Consider the following 20914-nt stretch of genomic DNA (forward strand, 5'->3'; position numbering starts at 1 on the left):
GTTTATTAATATTTATATTTTATTGTTTTTAAGAGGTGCATCCTAAGCTGTGTCAGAGCATCTGAATCCTACTCTTCTCGCTTACTACATAATTTTATATTCACAAATGAGCTCACTGACTGATATGAGTCTAGATGGTGCCCCTCAATACTTTGTGGTAACCTGGGATGCGATTTTCATATCTGATGTCCTGCTGATTTATGGTTTTGTGTGACCGCCAAATCTCTGCTGGTTGAGCAGCAGGATGAGTCTTTGCTGCCCTCTGCTGGCAGTTATGTGAAAGTACTAAGCTGCTTGCATCTCTTTCTGCATCTGTCTGAAACTGCATGACAGTGGTGATATCTGCTATTTATTTGATCTGTCATTTAACAGCTGGTGATGAGACTGCTTTGCTCTTGTGACATGATTCTGTATTTTCAAATGAAGAATACTCAGAAGTGAGGGATTCTTTTTTGTTTTGTTTTTTCACGTGTGAAATGAAGTCATTCATGTCGCTGTCCCCTTACTTGTGAGACGCTCGTTATGATGTGGTGGTGCTACTTTAGTTGTCTCCTTTAAAGAGGATGTAAACTAGTTTGTTTCAGGACTTATTACTCAATGGTACAGATTTCACACCTGATTTTTATAAGCTAACAATTTCTCTCTTAACTTAAAGCTTAGTAAACTGTATCTTGTACAATCACATGTAATTACACATGATGTGGTACATGTGTGATATATATTTTAATTTATTGCAATTAGTTTGACTTTTTTGTATTATTTGTATGTTATCCTTTTAACAGTTTCAAATATATTTGTCCTTATTGTACACTTTTTAACTAAACTTCACCTGCCAGTGTTTCTGATGACCTCCTCCTCTTTTCTTTTAGGAATAGCTGCTACATTTCTGTGCCGTCTGTACAGCTGTCACTTTCCTGTTATTTTTGCTGTCTGTCAACATTAAAAGTTATTAAAGTTTTTTTGTTGTCATGCAACCCAAATGATCTGTTTTGATTCCTGCTTGTATCAATCTAAGCCACCCAAAAGGGGCAGTTATTTCTGTGTTACACTCTCACAGCTCGAACAACGCCAATTTGCTTTCTTTGCTGTGCAAAGTTCTTTTTGTAGACATTTTTCTTGTTTTTTAAATTTGCTGTTTAATATAGTGAAAGGTGAAATATTATAATCAAGCCATATTTTTTAAGTATATTGGAAACAGTCACCAGACAAGTAGATTTAATATCTGAAGCATCCAACTGCTGGGAAAAAATATTCTGGGAGTCAGTACATATCCAAAGAGTAAAGGGCTCATTTTTGCACCACTTCTAGATTTTAAGGGTGAATATTAGGAGCCAAGAAATTAGGTCAAAGAGCTAGATTCACTCAGAGATGGAGAAAGATGTAATAACTGCTCAGTGACACTTAATATACTGCAGATTTAAAGATTACATGAAATGTCTTCATTTTAATCACATATTGGATCTGTATATGATGTGTGAACATAAATGCAAACAAATGTTGCATGAACAGCAGGATAAACAGGTTAGCTTGCAGTAATGTGGTGAATTCACGCGTTGGACTGATACACACAGTGGCTGTAGTTTATTATTATTATAGATTATTTTACAGGTAATGATGCTTAGATCCACTGGCTGAATTCAGTAATTAAACCAACTTCATACTGTCAGTGTAAAGACAATATACAGCCTACAGTTAGTGTAGGTAATGGGACACAGCCGAGATTGCTGTGAAACATCTGCTTACATCCTGTTGAATTCAGTTGTGCACTTCCACAACGAGCAGCAGGTCAGCTGATTACAACCTGTACAATATGAAAATCTACGGGAGCTTATATTAGAAATTATTGTGAGCTTTTAGTATTTTCCCCATGCTGAGCCACTACAACAGATCTTAGTGTTCCTCCACCTGAATCTCCGTTTAGGTGTGGAGGCAAAGTCACCCTCTGTTTCTTTCTCTTTTATTGCTTGTGTCCTAAACAGTAACAGTATCAAGCTGAGTACATTCATTAGAATTAGAATTTAGATTTAAATAACATTTGTATTCTCGTGTACTAATATTTTTGTATTACATTAATATAGGAGACGGTTTAGTTACCTGTGCACAAAAATAGATGGTAGAATTGTCCTACTTTATGCTTTCTGACTTTTTTTGACTGTACTTTTTCACTTTTATTTGATTCAAACCTGCCTTTGTTCTCTCCGTGTCTTGTAGTTGTATATGAAAATGTAAGCTGGATAAAGCTCCACCAGAAAAATCCTTTCAGTCCATCTCCAAGTATTTGAATAATTAATTGGTGCTTTGTTGTAATGCACAAAAGGTCTGTATTACAGACACTAGCAATTAAAAGACTTATCTTCAAGATACAAAAGTAAAACAGCAGTTCTTTTGTCACGACCCAACTAAACCCAGATACAAGACACAAGTTTACTTACCTGGATAGTAAGGTACAGCAGACAGTTTGGATGGATCTACCTTTAGCTGAGTATATTTGTAATGTGTTGCAAAAGTTAAACCCAAGTGGAGACTTCTTAAACAAAAGACACACCTTTGGTAGAAAGTCCAGAAACCAATTAATCCAAAAGAAACAACAGAATCCAGGCAAGAACTCGCACAAGGAAGAGTAGAGAAATCTAAAGCTGCAAATTTACAGTCATGACTTAGAAAAGGTAAAACAACTGAAGTTTTTCGGTATACCGGTACTATAAAAGACACATCTCCTGGATGCACTGGTACGCATCTTCAGTGATGTATCCTGGGGTCATCAGGTGTTTCGGGTCTCATCATACACCCTCGCCCAGGCGACCCAGCCGGGGGTGATCATGCCCCGACTTGCGTACCAGTAGCTACCCACGGATCAGCCCTCTTGATCCACAGCCACCTTGTGGCTTTCTCTGCCACTTCACTCACAGCCTGGATGGCCCTCTTCTTGGCTGCCCCAGCCACGCCCAGCCGGCCTAGGACTTTGCAGAGTGATCGTCCTGCAAAGCCCCTACAACCCACTTCTATGGGCTGATGCACTCCTGCACTAGTTCCTGGTACTTTCCTCGTTTCCTTTCATTGGCCTCCTCGATCCGCTCTTCCCAGGGCACTGTGAGTTCCAGCATGATCAGCTGTTTTGAGGCCTCAGAAATAATTATCATGTCTGGCCGGAGGGATGTTTTTGCAATGTTCTGAGGGAACTTTAGCTGTTTAACCAGGTCAGCCTGTAGCTGCCAATCAGAGGCTGTGTTGAGGAGGCCAGTTGTCAAATGTGGGCGCACCTGGGGTTTCTCTCCAGCCTTAATGAAAGAGATTGCCTTCCTCGGAGCATGATGATGCTTGCAGGTGCTTATTGCTGAGGCAGTCTTTTCAGCAACTACTCTGAGCACCTGGTCGTTTTACTGTTGTGCAGTGTTAGTTATCCCAAGTTGTTAAAGAAACAAAAACAAAAGCGTACACACCAAAATACTGTTTGTAGATCTCACAAATGGGGAAAATAAACCCACTTTCCACCGTCCACAGCTGTATCCTTTCTCACGCCGTTTGCTTTTCTGTTGGAGCACACACGAAGGGACTCTCCAGCTATACATGCAGTTGCCACATAAACATACAAAAATCAATAAACTTCAACATAATGAATCCCTTTCAAATTAAGAGACTCCTTTATATGAATGCATTCAGCAGTAATTTCACACCAGTGCTGAATAAAATCTTCTAATTACTAATGTTCAAAACTTTGTTTTGTGGCAACTTCTTTTACCCAGAATTGAGTTACACTGATGGAAAAATGTCTGTCACTGCAGGCGATATATGATATTTGAGTGAAGATGAGGCTAAAATCTCTTAAAGATGCAACGCTAAAGGTTTGACAAGTTTATTGCAGGCTTGAAGGGCAACAGCGAGTTATGCAAGGCAGTTATTTCAGAGTTGAGGGGTAGAGGGGGCATGCAGGATTTCAGCAGGTTTGACTACACAAGAAGAAACTTTAGAGATTGTTACAGAATTGTCTCTCAGGACTGGAGGCGCATGCACAAACAATAACAGCATAAACCACAAACATTGGCACTACAGTGCAAAGTGCAACAACTGAGGGAGCTTAGGAGGAAGGTCACGTGCTGCAGCACACAGGTGAGTTAATTTCCAACAGCTTCCAGGTGTGAAGTATAGAGGAACCCCACTTATGAAACAAATTAGCAGAACTAGTACACCCACACAGATACTCACACAGATATGAAACATTAAGCACTAAATGGAACACCTGTGCTAAGGTGTTTCATGTTTTTCACACGCAATATTTTTCTTTTTAAAACATTTTTACTTGTTTAATTTTAATTAAGCATTTTGTGGGTTATGGTGTATTGAAAAGCTGTGAAGTAAGGGCACAGGAAAAAAAGAAACTTGCCACAAGGGGTCGCCACAGCGGGTGGCTCTGCATGTTTGTTGGTGTTTTATGCAGGATGATCTGTTGATGCGACCCCAAAATGGGTTTGTGTTTTAAACGGAAATAATAATGATAATAAAAATATTATTATTATTATTTAAAGTACAAGCAGCAAAGATAAGGACCTGACTACTACTAATCAGAAGGTTTGTGGTACCTGGTTGTTCCAGCCTACATATCAAATATTCTTGGGCAAGATACTAACCCCAAGTTGCTCTCTGATGCATCCATCCGAGTGTGAATATGTGTGAATGTATATTAGATAGAAGGTTCTGAGATGTAGAAAAAGTCCTTGTTATGGGCACGCCCTATGACATCAACGAGGTCTTTAGATTGAACTAACCAAATATCATGTTGGTCCGATTAAATCATCAAGGCTTGAAAATAGCTAAAAATGTCCAAACTTACTCCCCTTTTGTGTACAGTATTTGAATAAATTTAATGGTAAAACACTGAAATTCGCCATGCTGGCTCAGGAACACCATCTGACAAAAACTCAGTTCTAAAAATAAAGTAACACCAACGAAGTCTTTCCTGAACAAATTTTAGATTACACCAGTCAACCAGTTGGAATTGGTGTCCCAAAGAGTAAAACACAATTTTCTGTTGCTGCTAGGTGGTGCTACGAATGATTAATACTGACTGATAATGATTAATACATATTGCCATCAAGATGCATTCAGGGTCCTTATCAAACACGAACAGTTTCGAGCAGATGTCTTGAGACGTTAAACGCATGTACCAAATTTCATACAAGTAGCTCAAACTATGTTTTAACTTCATTAAAATACTAAAGCTGGTTTCTTCTAATTTTTTTAATTAGTTCTCCAGGATTCCTCTTCAAGGACATTTAAAGCTCTTCTTTCAGTGTCAGCTGTCTTTTGTTCTCTGTTGTTTCTCTCGCAAGATGATCCCACGCAGCTTTAATAATGTTGATGCCCGGGGTGTGGGGAAGGACAGTCGATGAATGATAGTGGGTATGTGTTTTCAATTTACTGCATTGCTGGTGTGTTCAGGATTACTGTCAAGCTGACAAATGAAGCCGTTACCAATAACGCGAAATTCCTTGTGTGTCCCATACCACTTGTGTGATTCTGATTCACGCGCCGCTGCAAAAATTCCCACAGTCGTGAAAGCAGCAGAGATGATGCTGCCACAGATCCGTATTACCTCGCTAGCAGGTTGTAAGCTAACTGAATAGAGGCAGCAAAGTGCGAGCAGAAGGTGATGTCCCACCCTTTTTAACACAGGCTGAGCACTCCGTGGTTTTCATCGTCTCTTCACAGGCAGGTCTAACTTCCGAACTTTGGCGACATGACGACGCGGTCGGAGAGAGAAAAAGCCCAGAAACTGAATGAGCAGCATCAGGCCATTCTGTCCAAACTGCTGAGAGAAGAGGATAACAAGTACTGTGCTGACTGTGAAGCTAAAGGTAAGCCCGGCAGCCTCTGCGGCTAACCTTGGTGTCACAGGTGTGTGCATGACAAGATGTAACGAGGAGGGCACCTGTCCGTTAAAAGGCACAGCTAGCATCATATGTATCATACAGCTAGCATCATATTGTAAGGTTATTCTGATGGGAGTCACTTGTGTGCAGCAATGCTTGCATCCGACCTTTAGGTTTGATGCTTCATATGAACTGTGTAAACCTGACGAGTCCTCCCCGTTCATATCCATGTTATGAACAATGAGTCATGCTACGCTACTGGTTTCTTAATTACATTTAAGCCAAGTATAAATATTATTGAGCGACAGTTAATTAGAAATACCTGAACAACACACAACTTCCGCTTTGTTTTTTTTTCTTTTAAAGTAAAGTCGTTATCCAGCGCTTTTATTATTTGGTTCTTTCCATAATAATAATAATAATAATAATCCTAAGATAAAATAAGAAAAGAAAATATATACAATATACAATAACACATACTCTAATACAAATACTTTAATGCAATTCAGTTGATTTGTAGTGAGAATATATATGTTAGTATTGAGATTCAGCTACAAGCCAAGTTGTGATTTTGCAGTTTCACAAAAGGGGCATCGCTAATAATTTTCTCTATTTTCCCTTTTCAATTTGTATTTCAGTTTTTGAAGTTTAGAAATCCACGCCTGGGCTTTTATTTTGAAGTTGAGTGGTTAATAGTTCCGGTCTTGTGTTGTGTAAGTGTGGCTAACTTGAGGCGGTTTTCGCCCGCAGGTATCGATGTCACGTCCTTGACTGGTTTATTTATGAGCGGAAAACGCGTGTCTCCCGTGTAGACTCCACTGACTTAGAGGTGTCGTTTGCTCGCTGAATGCCGAGGAGAAAAGCACGTGAGCTCAGATACTGCTGCAGCGCACACCTTGCTTCTGGCTAGGCATGCCTTCCTGCGAGGGAAGCCCCCTCTCCAAACTCCATTCAGAAAATTGAAAGCTTAAAATTCCCTGGAGTCGAGTGTAAAATAGAGTGTGATGGAAGAGGTTTCATTAAACCTTAAGAGTCGCTCTTTAATTCGGCATAAACAACAACTGTAATGTATGATGTCAAAATTGCATGCATTTAGTATATATTATTAACAAAAAAACGTATAATTCTCACAGGACAGCATTTCCCATAGGCTTTCACTGTTACCTAAGCACCCTAAGAGAAAGTCCAGCCCATATATGCCAGTCAGTAAATGTCCAAGCATGACATTTCCAGCCTTTTCAGTGGTGATTGAACGGCTCTTGTTGGGGCTTCCTATGACTGAGATTAGATGCCTTTTGCGTCATCATGGTTCTTCTACCATCTGACATTTGTAATCCGTAGTAGCAGACCTCAGTGAGTCTCATTGATCGTGTTGCTGCTCCTTTGTTTCGTCATATCCTCCTCATCCTTCATGTTGAGCTTAATCTATTTCATGATTCTTCAATGGTGATCTCAGTAGTTGGCGTCAGTGCACTATGGAAGGGAAATGTACCTTAACCTTAATTACCTCTGTTTGTGTAAGTGGACTAGTATGCAGTATTATTATTTTCTGTGATCATCCTTCCTCTGTGGAATAAGTTTTGGAAAGGTTTTATTTTGGGAAACCTCTGACCGAGGCATCTCACATCAGACTGGAAACAAACTGTGTAAGTGCTGTAAAACAAACTGTGTAAGTGCTGGTGTTTATTAAAGTGGGCCACAGGGATCCGGTCATGATGCTCTTTCGTAACTCTTGCCAAATTTGACCTTTATACTGGGCTAGAGGTTGGAAAGCAGCCATAATGTTTCTTGTAATGTGGGCCTATATATTATAGAATGTGAGGCCGGACAACTTCAGTCAGTACTGGTCTCCCAGTTCATGAAGCAAACCAATGTACTGGAGTTTACAACAGAAGTGCTTATCTTACTTGTTTCTAATGCACTTATTCCCCTCCATTCCACCTGCTGAATCTCATTTTAACCCCTGCTTATGGAGGGACCAATATCCAAAACTAATAAACAATTGAAAATGTGACTCAAAAATATGTAAAATGTATTAAGGGGGGGGGGGAAACTTCACACAGTATCTTACCGATTTATGTTTTTGCATCTTTGGTCACGTGGCGGACCTGATTTTACTGCACCTGGCAAAAACAAAATAATAATTAAATAAATAACTGACTAAGAACTAAGACAAAACAAATGAGTCTGTAAAAGGATTTAAAAAGTGTAAAAGTTTTGTGTCTTCTTTATTTATTTATGTATTTATTGATGATTTGAGCAGTTTCAGTCCTCCACAGATTCTGGTCTATTACAGATATGTTTATTGGCTGTATGCTGTTTGATATATGGCCATATGATTTTCTTTCTTTCTTTCTTTTTTCTAAATTGCAGAACAAAATAAACCCTGTGAGTAATGGAGAAATGGTGCCAAAACAGGGTTTGTCCATTTATGGTTCTTCCAACTAAAATAAATAAATTTTTCCTCTTTGTGGGATATTTTTAGCAAGGGAAAGGGATGTGCCTGAATGCACCTGACAAGTAAATAGCAGGGTGTCGAAGTCAGCTGTGAGCTCTCCAGATGGATTACCATTTTTGCAGCTGCTTAGCCTGAGTTCTGCTGTGCAGCCTCTGTGAACCTGGTATAGCAGCATACGAAACAGTCCTCTAGCTGCTGCAGAACAAAATAAGGACTACCGTGACAGTGATTGGACAGTGAAAGCCAGTACAAATAAAGCTGCTGTGGTACCTGGAAGCAATGGAGAATGGCCTTGTTTGCAGTTCTGTGTTGTTTAATGTCAGCTAGTTTGTTTTGCACAGGATTTTTGGTGTTAATGTGTGTTTCCCATGTGAGTTGACTTATTTCGTTGTTCTTGTAAATCCAGCTTAAGCGTTTGTGTGTGTGTGTGTGTGTGTGTGTGTGTGTGTGTGAGAGAGAGAGAGAGAGAGAGGGAGACTGGGCTGCTGAATGCAGATTAATGAATTCAGCAGGCATTCATTATTTATAGTGTGGGTGTACTCTAACTTTTTTATTTGTTTTTGTCTGTGTCACTCCTGCAAATCCCTATCCTTAGGTTTCTTAAATGCAAAGTGCTTATAAATCCAGGTCTTTGTTCTGAAATGCAGTGATTCTGTATACAGTGTGCTAAGAGGATGGGGTGAAGGCTTTGTTTTTATATTAAAGTACCTGTTTTATTTTTGCGTGTTTAACTGGCAGAATTAATCAGAACATGACAAGTAGACCAGTGTTCCAGTGGGTCACTACTGAGTCCAAAAAAAAAATCTGAAATTAAACCAGTTGAGGCGGTTGGGGCATCTGAGCAGGATGCCACGTTGGTGAGGTGTACTGGACGTGGTCTATCAGGAGGACACGCTGGATACAAATACACTGTATTGCCAGAAGTATTCACTCGCCCATCTAAATCATTGAATTCAGATGTTCCAAACACTTCCATGGACACAGGTGTATAAAATCAAGCGATTGTGAATGACAGCAACTCAACCATGAAGTGCTAGACCACCTTAAACCACAGAGTGGGTTAGCTGATGCTGAGGCACATGTTGCACAGAGCTCTCCAACGTTCTGCAGAGTCAATCGCTACAGACCTCCAGACTTCATGGGGCCTTCAGATTAGCTCAAGAACAGTGTGTAGTGAGCTTCATGGAATGGGTTTCCATGGCTGAGCAGCTGCATCCAAACCTTACGTCACCAAGCACAAAGGATCGGATGCAGTGGTGTAAAGCACGTTCCTAAAGTGACCAATTATACTTTACCAACCTGTCTGGGTTTGGTGGTGTCCAGGAGAGTGGTACTTATGGTTGTTGTGCTTAGTCTCTTAGTGTGAGGATCTCTTAATGTTTCAGCACACCAAGACATTTTGGACAACTTCATGCTACCAACTTTGTGGGAACAGTTTTGGGAAGGCTCCTTCCTGTTCCAGCATGGCTGTGCACCAGTACACAAAGCCAGGTCCATAAAGACAAGGATGAGCCAGTTTGGTGTAGAAGAATTTGACTGGCCTGCACAGAGTCCTCATCTCAACCTGACAGAACACCTTAGGGATGAATTTGAGTAGAGACTACAAGCCAGGACTTTTCGTCCAAAATCAGTGTCTGACCTCATGAATGTGCTTGTGGAATGGTAAAAAACTCCCATAAACACACCCTAAAGCTTGTGGAAATTCTTCCAAGAGGCGTTGAAGCTATTATAGCTGCAAAGGGTGGGCTGACATCATATTAAACCCTATGGATTAAGAATGGGATGTCACTCAAATTCATATGTGTATGAAGACAGATGAGCAAATAATTTTGGCAATATAGTGTGTCGCCCAGCTGCCTTTCGACTTGGTCTACTTCCCCTGTGACCCAGACTTGGATAAGAATATAGATGGAAGGATGTATAAATGAGTGAATGGTAGTAGAAAGTTTCTCACGTCCCACATGAAGACACAGTCGGCAACACTACCTAGAAAACTGTCCACTTTCAACAATAACTGATTCAGCCTGCAGTCACTACAGCACAGAACTGGCACCTGACTATAAAACTATATAAAGTCATAACATTTGACTGGTTCCTATTGTGATAAGTCTTTCAGGTTGCTATGTTTAATATAATGCTTAGTAGTAACAGTAAGTGTTGAAACTTTAAATGGCACATAAACTGTAAGTCAACACACATTCCTTATTATAATGAACAAAACCCACACAGACTCATCATGTAGATAAAAACCCAATGTAGTTTATTTGTATGTTTCCCGCATACAAAATAAATGTGGTACACAAAAATCCTGGGGTCCGTCTCTGGTTGTTTCACTCTGCTTTTCTCATTAAGCCACTGACTGCCCTTAAGTGTTCATTAAGCTTCATTATGTATGAGCAGCAGCCCTGCAGGGACATGCATGCAGCTCAACATGTATTACAGAGAAAGGAAATGAGTCATCCTAACATAGAGTGGACCTTACAGCGATAAGCAGTGTTAGTTAGGTTTCTGTAGTCGGTTATTGAGATACATCATCGAGGTAACAGCAAAGTCCTGGATGTGGAGGGTCATGTGAGGCCACAGGTATAAACTCCTGGGCAGTAAATAATGTCTTTTGACTGGATGTCTTTAAAATACTCCTTTCGGTCAACCAACAGTCCAAAACCCCAATTTCTTTGCAATACTTCACATAGAGTCATGCTAGTAACTGAGGTGTTGTTGTTGCATTTTGAGCAAAGAGAGCTGTGGCTTGCTTTTGAATATAAAGCATCATTTCAATGTTGTTTGCTAGTAATTTGCAGTATAATGTAAAAATGTTTTTTCTTTTTAACGATTTATGCTATATGACATTATTTATCTTATTTATGTTACCAATTTTCTGCATTGGTGAGACTTTATAAAGGTTTAAACTGGCTCCTTCTCTCAGTAGTATATAGTGTATTTTACAACATTTGAGGTTGTCATTAGATGAAAAATAAAATAACGCAATCAAAACTGAGAAAAATGTAGTTCTTGTTAAAAATTAAATGTCTGGTACACAGTCTCTCTCTCTCTTTTTTTTATTTTTATTTTTTTATTTTTTATTTTTTTTAACCCAAGTCAGCATATGGCTCATTAGTATTAAATCTGTGAAGTGTGACTTTGGGAGAGCTTCCATTTAGTCTTCCAAACTTTGTGGCACAGATGATTCTTTGATGAGTAAAAACACATTTGGGCTCAGCTGATGAGGAGCCAGGTGAGCTAACACACTATCCTCGTCCCACCTGGTTTCCTGTGGCTGAGTGTGGAGGAGCTGCCCGAGACTTGGCTGGGGATTTAAAACCGAAAAACTTCCGATCATTCAATAGGAAGGGTGTACCATTTATGCAGGCCTCATCTCAGTACGCTCCACGGTAAAATAATACTTTAAAATCTTTTGATTATCCACAGTGGGCTTTTTGTCCGTACAGGACTAATTGAGGTCTGAAAAGCACGGAAGTTGATTTTTAAAGCGACCTTGACTGATTCTATTCACAACAAGTAAGTATTATAGTTTTAGCTATTCTTGATAAGAAAACGTGCTAAACAAACAAAACTAGAGTAATGGCTTAAAGCTCTTATTTATTTCCAGCCTTACTGTGACTCAGTTCCACTACTGGTTCATATTCAGACTTGAAATGATCCCAGTGGCCCCAAAACCTGATCTATTGATTTGTGGTTTCCTCTGCAGCCTGTGGCATGTTTTATGTAGGTTATTTAGAAAGTGGCAGCATCCAGTCGGACCCTGTGAGTCATACTGTCACAGCTATTTTTATCCAAACACACTGTGGATAAAAAGCTTTAGAAAGCTGAACATTTAGACACTTGAATGATTCTAGATTCCAAACTGTTTTTAAATTATACTTAGATCTCACACTATCAGTTACCAAGTGCAAAATCAGCCAGCTGCCATTGCAGACTGTAGATGAAAGATGGATGTAGCCTAGGGCTGGGCCATCATTTTGGGCAACAATAGAAAAATGAAATATCGCGATAGAATATGGGTAAAACGCGCATGCGCAGTGCCTTTGTTTTCATACGCACACGTCGGAAAAAGCATGGCAGCGAAAGCAAATCCTTGAATGAAACTGATGAACCAGAAGTGGTTTGTAAAAACGCTGCAACTTCAGTGGTGTGGAACTAGTTTAGCTTTCGTCCGTCAGATACACAACAAAGCACTATTTTTGGTAGAGCATGCTAGCAGGCCGTCGTTATTACTGTGTTTTGTTTTTTTGGTTTTTTTTGGAAAATACGGCGCACTTAAAATCAATCCTTTGATTTTTCTGAAAATCGACAGAGCCACTTATAACCCCGTGTGCCTTATGTATGAATTCTGGTTGTGTTTACTGACCTCGAAACAATTTTATGTACACGGCGCTCGAAAATCTGTCAAATGTTTTAGTACGACTTTGCTGAGCTACGAACCCGGACTGCTTGATGGATTGTCAGAGCATTACGGCTGTCGTAGGCAGGAGCCTGCTAACACATTTGGATGTGAGGCTGAAGTGCCTATAGTTACACAGCTGATCTGTTACCCTGTGGCAACCTCTGGTCGCTAGGAAAAATGGATATTCTGAGCAGTAGTGAAACTTAAGTGTAATGCAGAAACGAAGGCCACCTTCAGAGTAAAAGTTGCACCTCTTATTAAGAAAGCACAGCTTTTACAATGAAGTAAATGTTCTCCATTTCCAGTTTGTGTCATGCTTTTGACAGTTTTGCTACCTCTTAGTAAGTAGTTGGAGAGGATGTGCAGACAAATTAGCACCTTCCATGCAAACTATGGACAACCATGGCTATATGCTAACAACCAAAGACACTGCAAGGAGCTTTTCCTTGAACCGTAAACATCTTTACAACCAGCTTCCTCCAGCAACATTGCAACCACTCACAACAGTTTAGGAAAGTTGTCAGATAGTTAGTAACTGGATCCTTGGACCAAGGCAAGCTCACTTGGTAAGCTGCATTCACAAACTGCATGCATCCACAGACTGAGTTACCAGTTAGCAGTAACAGGATAGTGAAATATTCAACTTGTATAAATACTCATCAGACTTCTTGGATATTTTTACGACACACCAAGCCACAATATTTGTCAGAAAACTCCTGTAAAAATGCCCCAAAATAGCAAAAAATATCACAAAGAGGTCCAGTGCCTCTGATTAGCAGAGAGGGGTCCTAACAGACAGGAGCTGTGTACACCTGTCAGTAAAAGCAGCCATGTTTCTAACTTTTCAACCTCAATAGAATCCAAACAGGGGAGTTATAAAAAACTCACCTCTTATGCAGTTTTTACAGATGGGAAGAGTATAGATAAAAGTCAAAGTGTTTTTGAACCAGGTGGTAACCGTTCAAGTTGAAGGTAAACGAGTGTGGTGGATCAATACATTTTTTTCTTATGTGTTACGTTTACATGTTCTTCTTGTGCTCTGTTTTCTCACACCACCAGAAAACACACTAGGTTAATGCTCTCCTTCCTGGAACAGGGTTAACTTCCTGGTAATTGACTGGCAAAGTGTTCATAGCAGAAGAATAACCTTTACTTTGGGCCAAAGACAGTCCTCTGAATCAGATTTTAACACATTTAACGTAATAATCTTTTATTTATGGATCCCTCTGAATGAAAGCATGCTTTGGGAAGCACTTTTGTGCTGTGATTTTCTTTGAAAAACTGTTTTTCTCCTCTGTTTTTGTCGCGTTTGTGTTTCTTGATTAAGACCACTGGGATCTCCAGTAATGAGTGAAAATGAGCAGAACAAAAAGACTCGGATGCTAATCTTTCCTATCATTACCTTCACTTTCAGTTTATGTAACAACAGCAGGAACAAAAGGAGGTGTCAGTTCAGCACATATGGGACCATGTGTTGTTCCCAACTGTGACAGCAAAGTGTTTTGATTTTGCTACCAATCTGATTTGTATGTGTGGCCAGCTCGTTTCTATAGCAACTATCTGTAGCAGCTCACTCATTATACCATGGGAAAATGACCAACCCAACTTGATGTTGAAAAATGAAAGATGAAATAATCAAAAGTGCTGCCCGTCACATGAACCTCTGTGGTCATTGTTATCCATGTATCCTGTGTCTCTATGTTAAGTAGCACTGGGGAAAACCATTTCTAGTAGAAACTGACATGGGCGGGAATGAGAATTATTTATATTTAACCTTTAATTTGAACTTTGAGCTAGATCTAAAAAAAGAAAGGAAAAAAACATTACATTTTTGTCTCAGACAGAAATTCCTAATATTTCTTTGTTTGTGAGGAGTTTTTGCTTTTTGCCGGATATAAAAGTCGATTGATTTTTGGCTGCTAATTGTTGAATAGGAAACGTGACATCTGGAAATGCTGACATATGATTATTTGATGGAAAAGGATTGCACTTTTCTGGCACCCTTGCTACTCCTGGCGGCACATTTGTGTTTGTGCAAATATGACTTGCATGTAGTTACTGTTTAAAATATGAAAAATTGGTTTCACTGCATTATTGAAGGATGTAATCAATCATTTAGTGGTGGATCTGAAGATGAAATTGTAAAATGTTTTTTGAGCTTTAATGTTTAATGCAGTGCACTGCAACAGAGCTCCACCCATTCATCAGTGGGCAGATATTAGCAATTTGCTTATCTACTGGTATCAGTATTTGTAACAGTTGATAAATGAAAAACATAATAAGGACAAGGGAGAAACACCCTTCAACCATGTTATGAGTGTTGATGTTGCACAGTTTGTCCAGCAGATGGCACTTTGCAACTTTGCTGTTTGGAGTGCTACAAAAACGAGTGCAATAACTCCAAATAACAAATGTTAGGGAAATCTGTTTATGTTGTGTGTTTCTCAAAGGAAAAAAGATGGCGACTGACATTTTGGAATGTCAGATTTTTAATTCACCAAATATTGATATCTGTCCTAAAAATCTCACATTAGTCGGGCTCTGCTCCACACCAAGAGCAGAGGCAGTGTATTAGAGTTTATTGATGTGGAAAACAAGCTTTCACTCTGTAGCTGATTGACCACTCGGAACGAAGAGCTCCGGTTTCATTCATCAGTTTGTTTTAAGGCTTTGGTGTGATCAGGTGCCATCCATCCTCCGTGCTGCCTGCTGCAGTCAGCGTATGTTGGGTGTGGCAGCCATTCTGTGACCACTGCAGAGCGGTGACTCACCTTAGCCTCTCAGCTGTAATTCCACCCTCAGACCTGCCTGCTGTCTACGCACGCTGCCCTACATCTGTGTGTGTGTGTGTGTTGAGACAGTGGTGCACACCTTATTGATTGTATTTCATTTGCCTGTTTGGCCTGGCAGGTCAGTCTATCTACTGCTTAGTGGATTATAGACTATAATTTTAATTTTCTGTTTTAACACAATCCTTTCATCAGTGTAAGCAGAATCTACACACACCACGTGCACACACACACACACTGCCTGACTACGCGTCAGTATTATGATTTGTGGCAGGCGGTGCTCTGAGCTGGCACATGCTCTCTTGTGCTGGCGCAGCGGATCTTGGCAAGCGCCCGTGGGGTACTCAGCACTTTGACGACCTGTCCTTGGTACTGCTCCCCTGTCATGCACATCAAATACTATGGCACATACACACACTCACTCAGCTGGGCTCAGAATCTGGTGCCCACACACCTGTACTTGTACACATTTTAAAGGTGTGAAGGGCAGACTAGTTTTGTAGTGTCCTGTCAAGGAGACAGCCTTTGGTAGGCTGCAGCGAGGTGGTACAGCATCACAAAGCAAATGTAAATTTAATCTTAGACACGTGAAGAAGAAAAGTGCAAGTTTGGTGTTATTTTTGTGTCTGTGTGAACAGCTTCAAAGTGAGAAAGGGGGACACAGTGTTACTGCCAGAGGTGGGACCAAGTCATTGTTTTGCAAGTCTCAAGTAAGTCTCAAGTCTTTATCCTCAAGTCTCAAGTCAAGTCTCAAGTAATGTCAGGCAAGTCAGAGTCGAGTCTCAAGTCACTGGTGTAAAAGTCCGAGTCAAGTCACAAGTCTGAAATTTTGAATTTCAAGTCCTTTCGAGTCTTTAAAAAAAAAAGAAGAAAAAAGCATGTTGCAGTTATGCTAAATGTAAATATTAGACCATGTAATTTTAAAATCTGTGTTTTTCTCAACACATGACAAAATAGTGAACTTAGAAAATATACACAAATTGTGAAATTGCACCTCTTTAAAATGCAGCTCAATTAAACTTAGCTCCAAGAATAATTTTCACCGACAGTTCTGAGATAAGCTGCATGTTATTCTTGGATGCGGTTGTAGGACCGGCTTTAAAATCGCATGACAAAAATATCATACATATTAAAAAAAACTGCATCACCAACGTAGCCTGGACAACATTTGCTAGTTAGATGAAGTCAGCTATCTCATTGTAGCACATTTATATGCATATTTATAATCATACGGTTCTTGGAGTGAGTGCACACACTCATGAAGTTTAGTAACTTCAGGTCACTGCAACAAGCCCAGGTACAGTTTACCGCCGGATGGGTGCAGGACCTTGAAATGCACCGTGTAGAACGAAAGACCATCGTACGTATCATAAGTTTACCAGTCTCACAAATTGTCTTCATAAATACACATTCATTAACCGTTTATTAATAGGACCTTTGAGCTCAACGGTAATTAATTAGTAGGGGAAATAATTTCTGGTAGCATTACAGAAATGTAGCAGTAACAACAATATTGTATGCTGTAATCGTACTGGGCAATTAGTGATACAAAAAACCTGTTTTATCCTGTGAATAAAAGTATATGTTTTTGTCAATGTACCATAATAACAGAAGCGAAACGCAATATTGTGTCAGGACAATTCACTATTTATGCACAATAAACAAAGGAGCATAGCGCGACAATTTCTGTTCAGCGCCAGACTTGCTTGTAACCTATATCACCAATTATGTTATGAAAATGACGCATTAACTACAACAGCAGACTGACCTTTGTGTAAATGCTTGGAGCAGACTAACCTGTGAGCTGGAGTGTTCTAGGACGTTATATTTGATCTTTGAATGGCTGCAATCCAGGCCATCCGTCGCCTCTTTGTTACTTCGGAAACATGGCTCGAACAATTTCTCCTCAACGACGTAATCCGATAACAACCGATCTCTTTACCCGTCGGCTTCCCGTGGCTGTCATGCGACCGGCTATTGCAGTTAATAATACAACGGCTTCTTGACATTTTTGTGTTTCTTTTTATCGCTGTGTGACTGATTTCAATTGAAAGCCTGCGTGCGCTAGTACTTCTTGCCACGAGTTCCCAGAATCCTTTGCGGTTTACCCCTGAATGACGTCACATTTTCAATCTCTATATAATATGCATGTTAAATTTTATATTTGGGGTGAAATATCAAGTCTTTTCAAGTAAACCGGTTCAAGTCCAATTCAAGTCCCAGGTCATTGGTGTAAAAGTCCAAGTCAAGTCACAAGTCTTAGAACATTTTTTCAAGTCAAGTCTAAAGTCATAAAATTAATGACTCGAGTCTGACTCGAGTCCAAGTCATGTGACTCGAGTCCACACCTCTGGTTACTGCTGTTTAGGAATCTGCAGATGCTGGCTATAAACCTGTTCCTAAAAACTAAATCGGGTTTGTCTAACTGCTCTTTCTTACAAGCCAGCAAAGTCTTTTGACTAAAACACTAATTTTATTTTGCAAAACCCAGAATTTGTCTGGTGCTTCTCTAGATTAGTTATGTGAGTTACTTTGTGGTGCATTGCGTTTTTGTGTATTTTAATAGATTAGTTCACACAACCAGCAACTCCAGGTATTTGCAGGCCAAAATCTGTGAGGTGGTTTTAAAGTGTGTAAAATCAACAAAGGTAATGCATACCGTCAACTTCCAATTAGAGTTGCTGAATCAGAGTCGTGCTTCACTTTCCCTGAAGCAGAACTTTGTCAGCTTAAACTGCAGACGGAGAGTCGGGGTGGCCCCGGCAAATCTTTCTATTTGTGAGGATTTGCAGCACTGATGGCATGAGCCAGTAGGTTGAAGATTCTCCTGTCAGTGTGATTTCTAAAGTTTGCTGTCTTGAAATGTAAATGTGTAAAAATGTGTGTGCCATTTTTGTACAGAGTCAGAGCTAGGGATCCAATTAACCTTCAGATAGCTGAGCTGTAACTAGATTTTTAGCCAAAAATGAGAATTTTGATGTAATGTAAGACAAATATAACACATGTAGCTAGCAGGGATTGACACTATTGCCTCACAGCAGGAGCGTCCTGGGCCTAACTGTGTGGAGTTTGCTTCCTTCCCCAGTCTAAACGCATGCATGTTGGGTTAATAGGTGGACCCACAGTGACCATAGGTTTGATTGTGAGTGTGAGTGGATGTCTGCCTCTGAATTTGAAAAATGGATTGCTATTTAGTTTGAAAGATATTAATGTAGGCCTCTGTGGGTCACCTGTGCTCCTGGGTGACTGAGGTACAGGAGCAGCAGTGGGAGGTGCGAACGTGTGGCTTTGCACATAATCCTGCATCTTCAGATTTGGTGCTCTGTATTGCACATTAACAGCAGATGTATGTGTGACTGTCCTTATAAAATACGTCCATGTTGCAAAGATTGTTGTCAGTAGTTTTTGATAACATGGAGCTCTGCTGTAACGTCGTACACAGATCTGGCCTGTACTGTCTCTAATGAGAACAACAGGAAATGGGCTCTGCTGTAGTCTCCTACACTACCTTCTGTCACCAGCAGATGGAATACTGTCTTAACTTTATGCTTTTATTCATTAAGTGTATAAAATAAATAGTCATGTATTGCTCAGGACTGTCATTGCTCTCATTTATCCATTTCATGTTGAAAACATAATGAGACCGTCCACATGCCAGACTTGTGGACCTGTTATTGTGTTTGTGTCCCCTGTGTGTACGCCTCTGTCTGTCTCACTCTTTATAACCTGCGATGATGCTTTTTATGGTTTATCCATCTGTCCTGATTTATTGACTGTCTGCACTCTAATGTTCCACCATTAGTTTGAGGACAGGGAATAAGAGCAGATGATGGCTTTTTATTAGATTTTGCTCTTGTTGTTATGAAGAGGAAATACTGTTGGAGGGGAGCTCGGTTCTCCTTGAGGATGCACTCCTTCCTTCTTCCTCTTCACTGCTGACACCGAGTCGCACTAATGGGCCAGCAGGGAGCAGCACAGCGCTTCTTTATTTTCCCCCTCAGCCTCCAGTCTCTTATTCTCCACTCCAATACTGTACTGAAGATTCTGGCAGTCTTTCAATGATTTACTAAGAGGGCATTTTATTAATTAGAAAATGGGGGTTCTTTAAATGAGACTGCTGCTGAATTTCAGCACAAGGATGGTGCGTTTTCTCGCCTCGGGCGCCATTCAGCCTCTGTGCACTAACATTAGCATTTGTTTTTGGTTCCTAGAAAAGAAAAGAGAGCAACTAAAGTAGATCCATGCATCCATACATAATTAAAGGAGCCATGAATATTCTGTAACGATTTGAGCTTTCGAGGTGTTAATAGGGCATTAAGACAAAGGAAAGCAGAGTGAAAGATAAATGAAAAGGTAATTCAAATAAGAAGGAGATACAAGGGTGGTTGTGACTGTGACCAGGCAGATTTCTGCAGGTCAGGTCCACAGAGGCTGCCTCTTTGCAGCCACTAAAGCGTTAAACTACAATTTCCAGTGCTTCCCTAAAGGAAAAGGAGCACTGGATTGATCTCCACGGAATACACCTGTGGCCACCCTGCCTGTCACACACAGCGTTTACGCACACTTGTCACTCGTCGTCCTGACTGTCCTCAGGTTGACAGTTGGGGCTTTAATTTCATGCTCGGCTGACTGCCCACCTCCCCTTGCAGTTGGGAAGTTCCTCTGTCACTCATCAGGGCTCCTCTGCGTTGTGTGTGCATGTGCGTGTCACAGTGGAATATTTGCCTCTGCATCTTTCTGTCTACACATGCTGCTAATAATGTGTTAATCTGTACATATTAGTGTGTGTACTTGCTGGGGTGGCTGTCTGTGATTGCTTGTGTGTAGGTGTATCACTTAGCTTTTATGCATGTGCAGCTGTGTGTGTCTTTTGTGCAGGCGTGTTTTTGTGTCTATTCAGGTCAGCAGTCTACAAATTGTGTGCGCTTGTTTGGGGGAGGGGGTGCAGGAAACTCCTTTTAGCTGTCTATTTTTGTCCAAACTTCAGTGCAAATATAAAGTTTGTCAAGATGAATCTACACGAGACAGGGGAACAGATACTAATGCTGTGGCTCATTCATGTACTGATCACTTCCCAGACATTATATCCATCAGCAGAGGTACAGATTGGAATTAAAAATAGGACAGCACATTAGTGGTCAGTAGGTTAATGGACACTGACCAGTGTAGAAGGTCGGAGCTCATATATCAGAGTGGCCTTTAGTCTGCAGGGCCGAAGCTCTACTTTTAGATTGCTAAACCAGCCGGTTTTACATTACACCAAAGCATTTTTCTTCTTCCTTTTCCCCCCTTTTTTGAAGCATAGTACCTGTGAGATTGAGCTTTCCCTTTTTTGCAGTTAAACGTGCATAATTGATGTTTTTGCCCACTAGGGGGCAGAGGAGGAGCTTTTGGA

At 40.4% G+C, this 20914-nt stretch overlaps 1 protein-coding gene across 1 annotated transcript in view; it reads left to right on the plus strand.

The window, feature by feature from the left end:
* The first annotated feature begins 5734 nt into the window (after nucleotides 1-5734).
* LOC146620376 (stromal membrane-associated protein 1-like) overlaps nucleotides 5735-20914 on the plus strand; it is a 155062-nt gene continuing 139882 nt past the window's right edge. Inside the window, exon 1 of the mRNA XM_085368936.1 lies at nucleotides 5735-5852. Within this exon, the coding sequence (XP_085225062.1) occupies nucleotides 5735-5852 (118 nt within the window). The remainder of the gene's footprint in view (nucleotides 5853-20914) is intronic.

This window comes from Diplotaxodon limnothrissa, linkage group LG13 (assembly GCF_057381915.1).
Source record: "Diplotaxodon limnothrissa isolate DT_005_m linkage group LG13, D_limnothrissa_male_GT1.1, whole genome shotgun sequence".
Classification (NCBI taxonomy): domain Eukaryota; kingdom Metazoa; phylum Chordata; class Actinopteri; order Cichliformes; family Cichlidae; genus Diplotaxodon; species Diplotaxodon limnothrissa.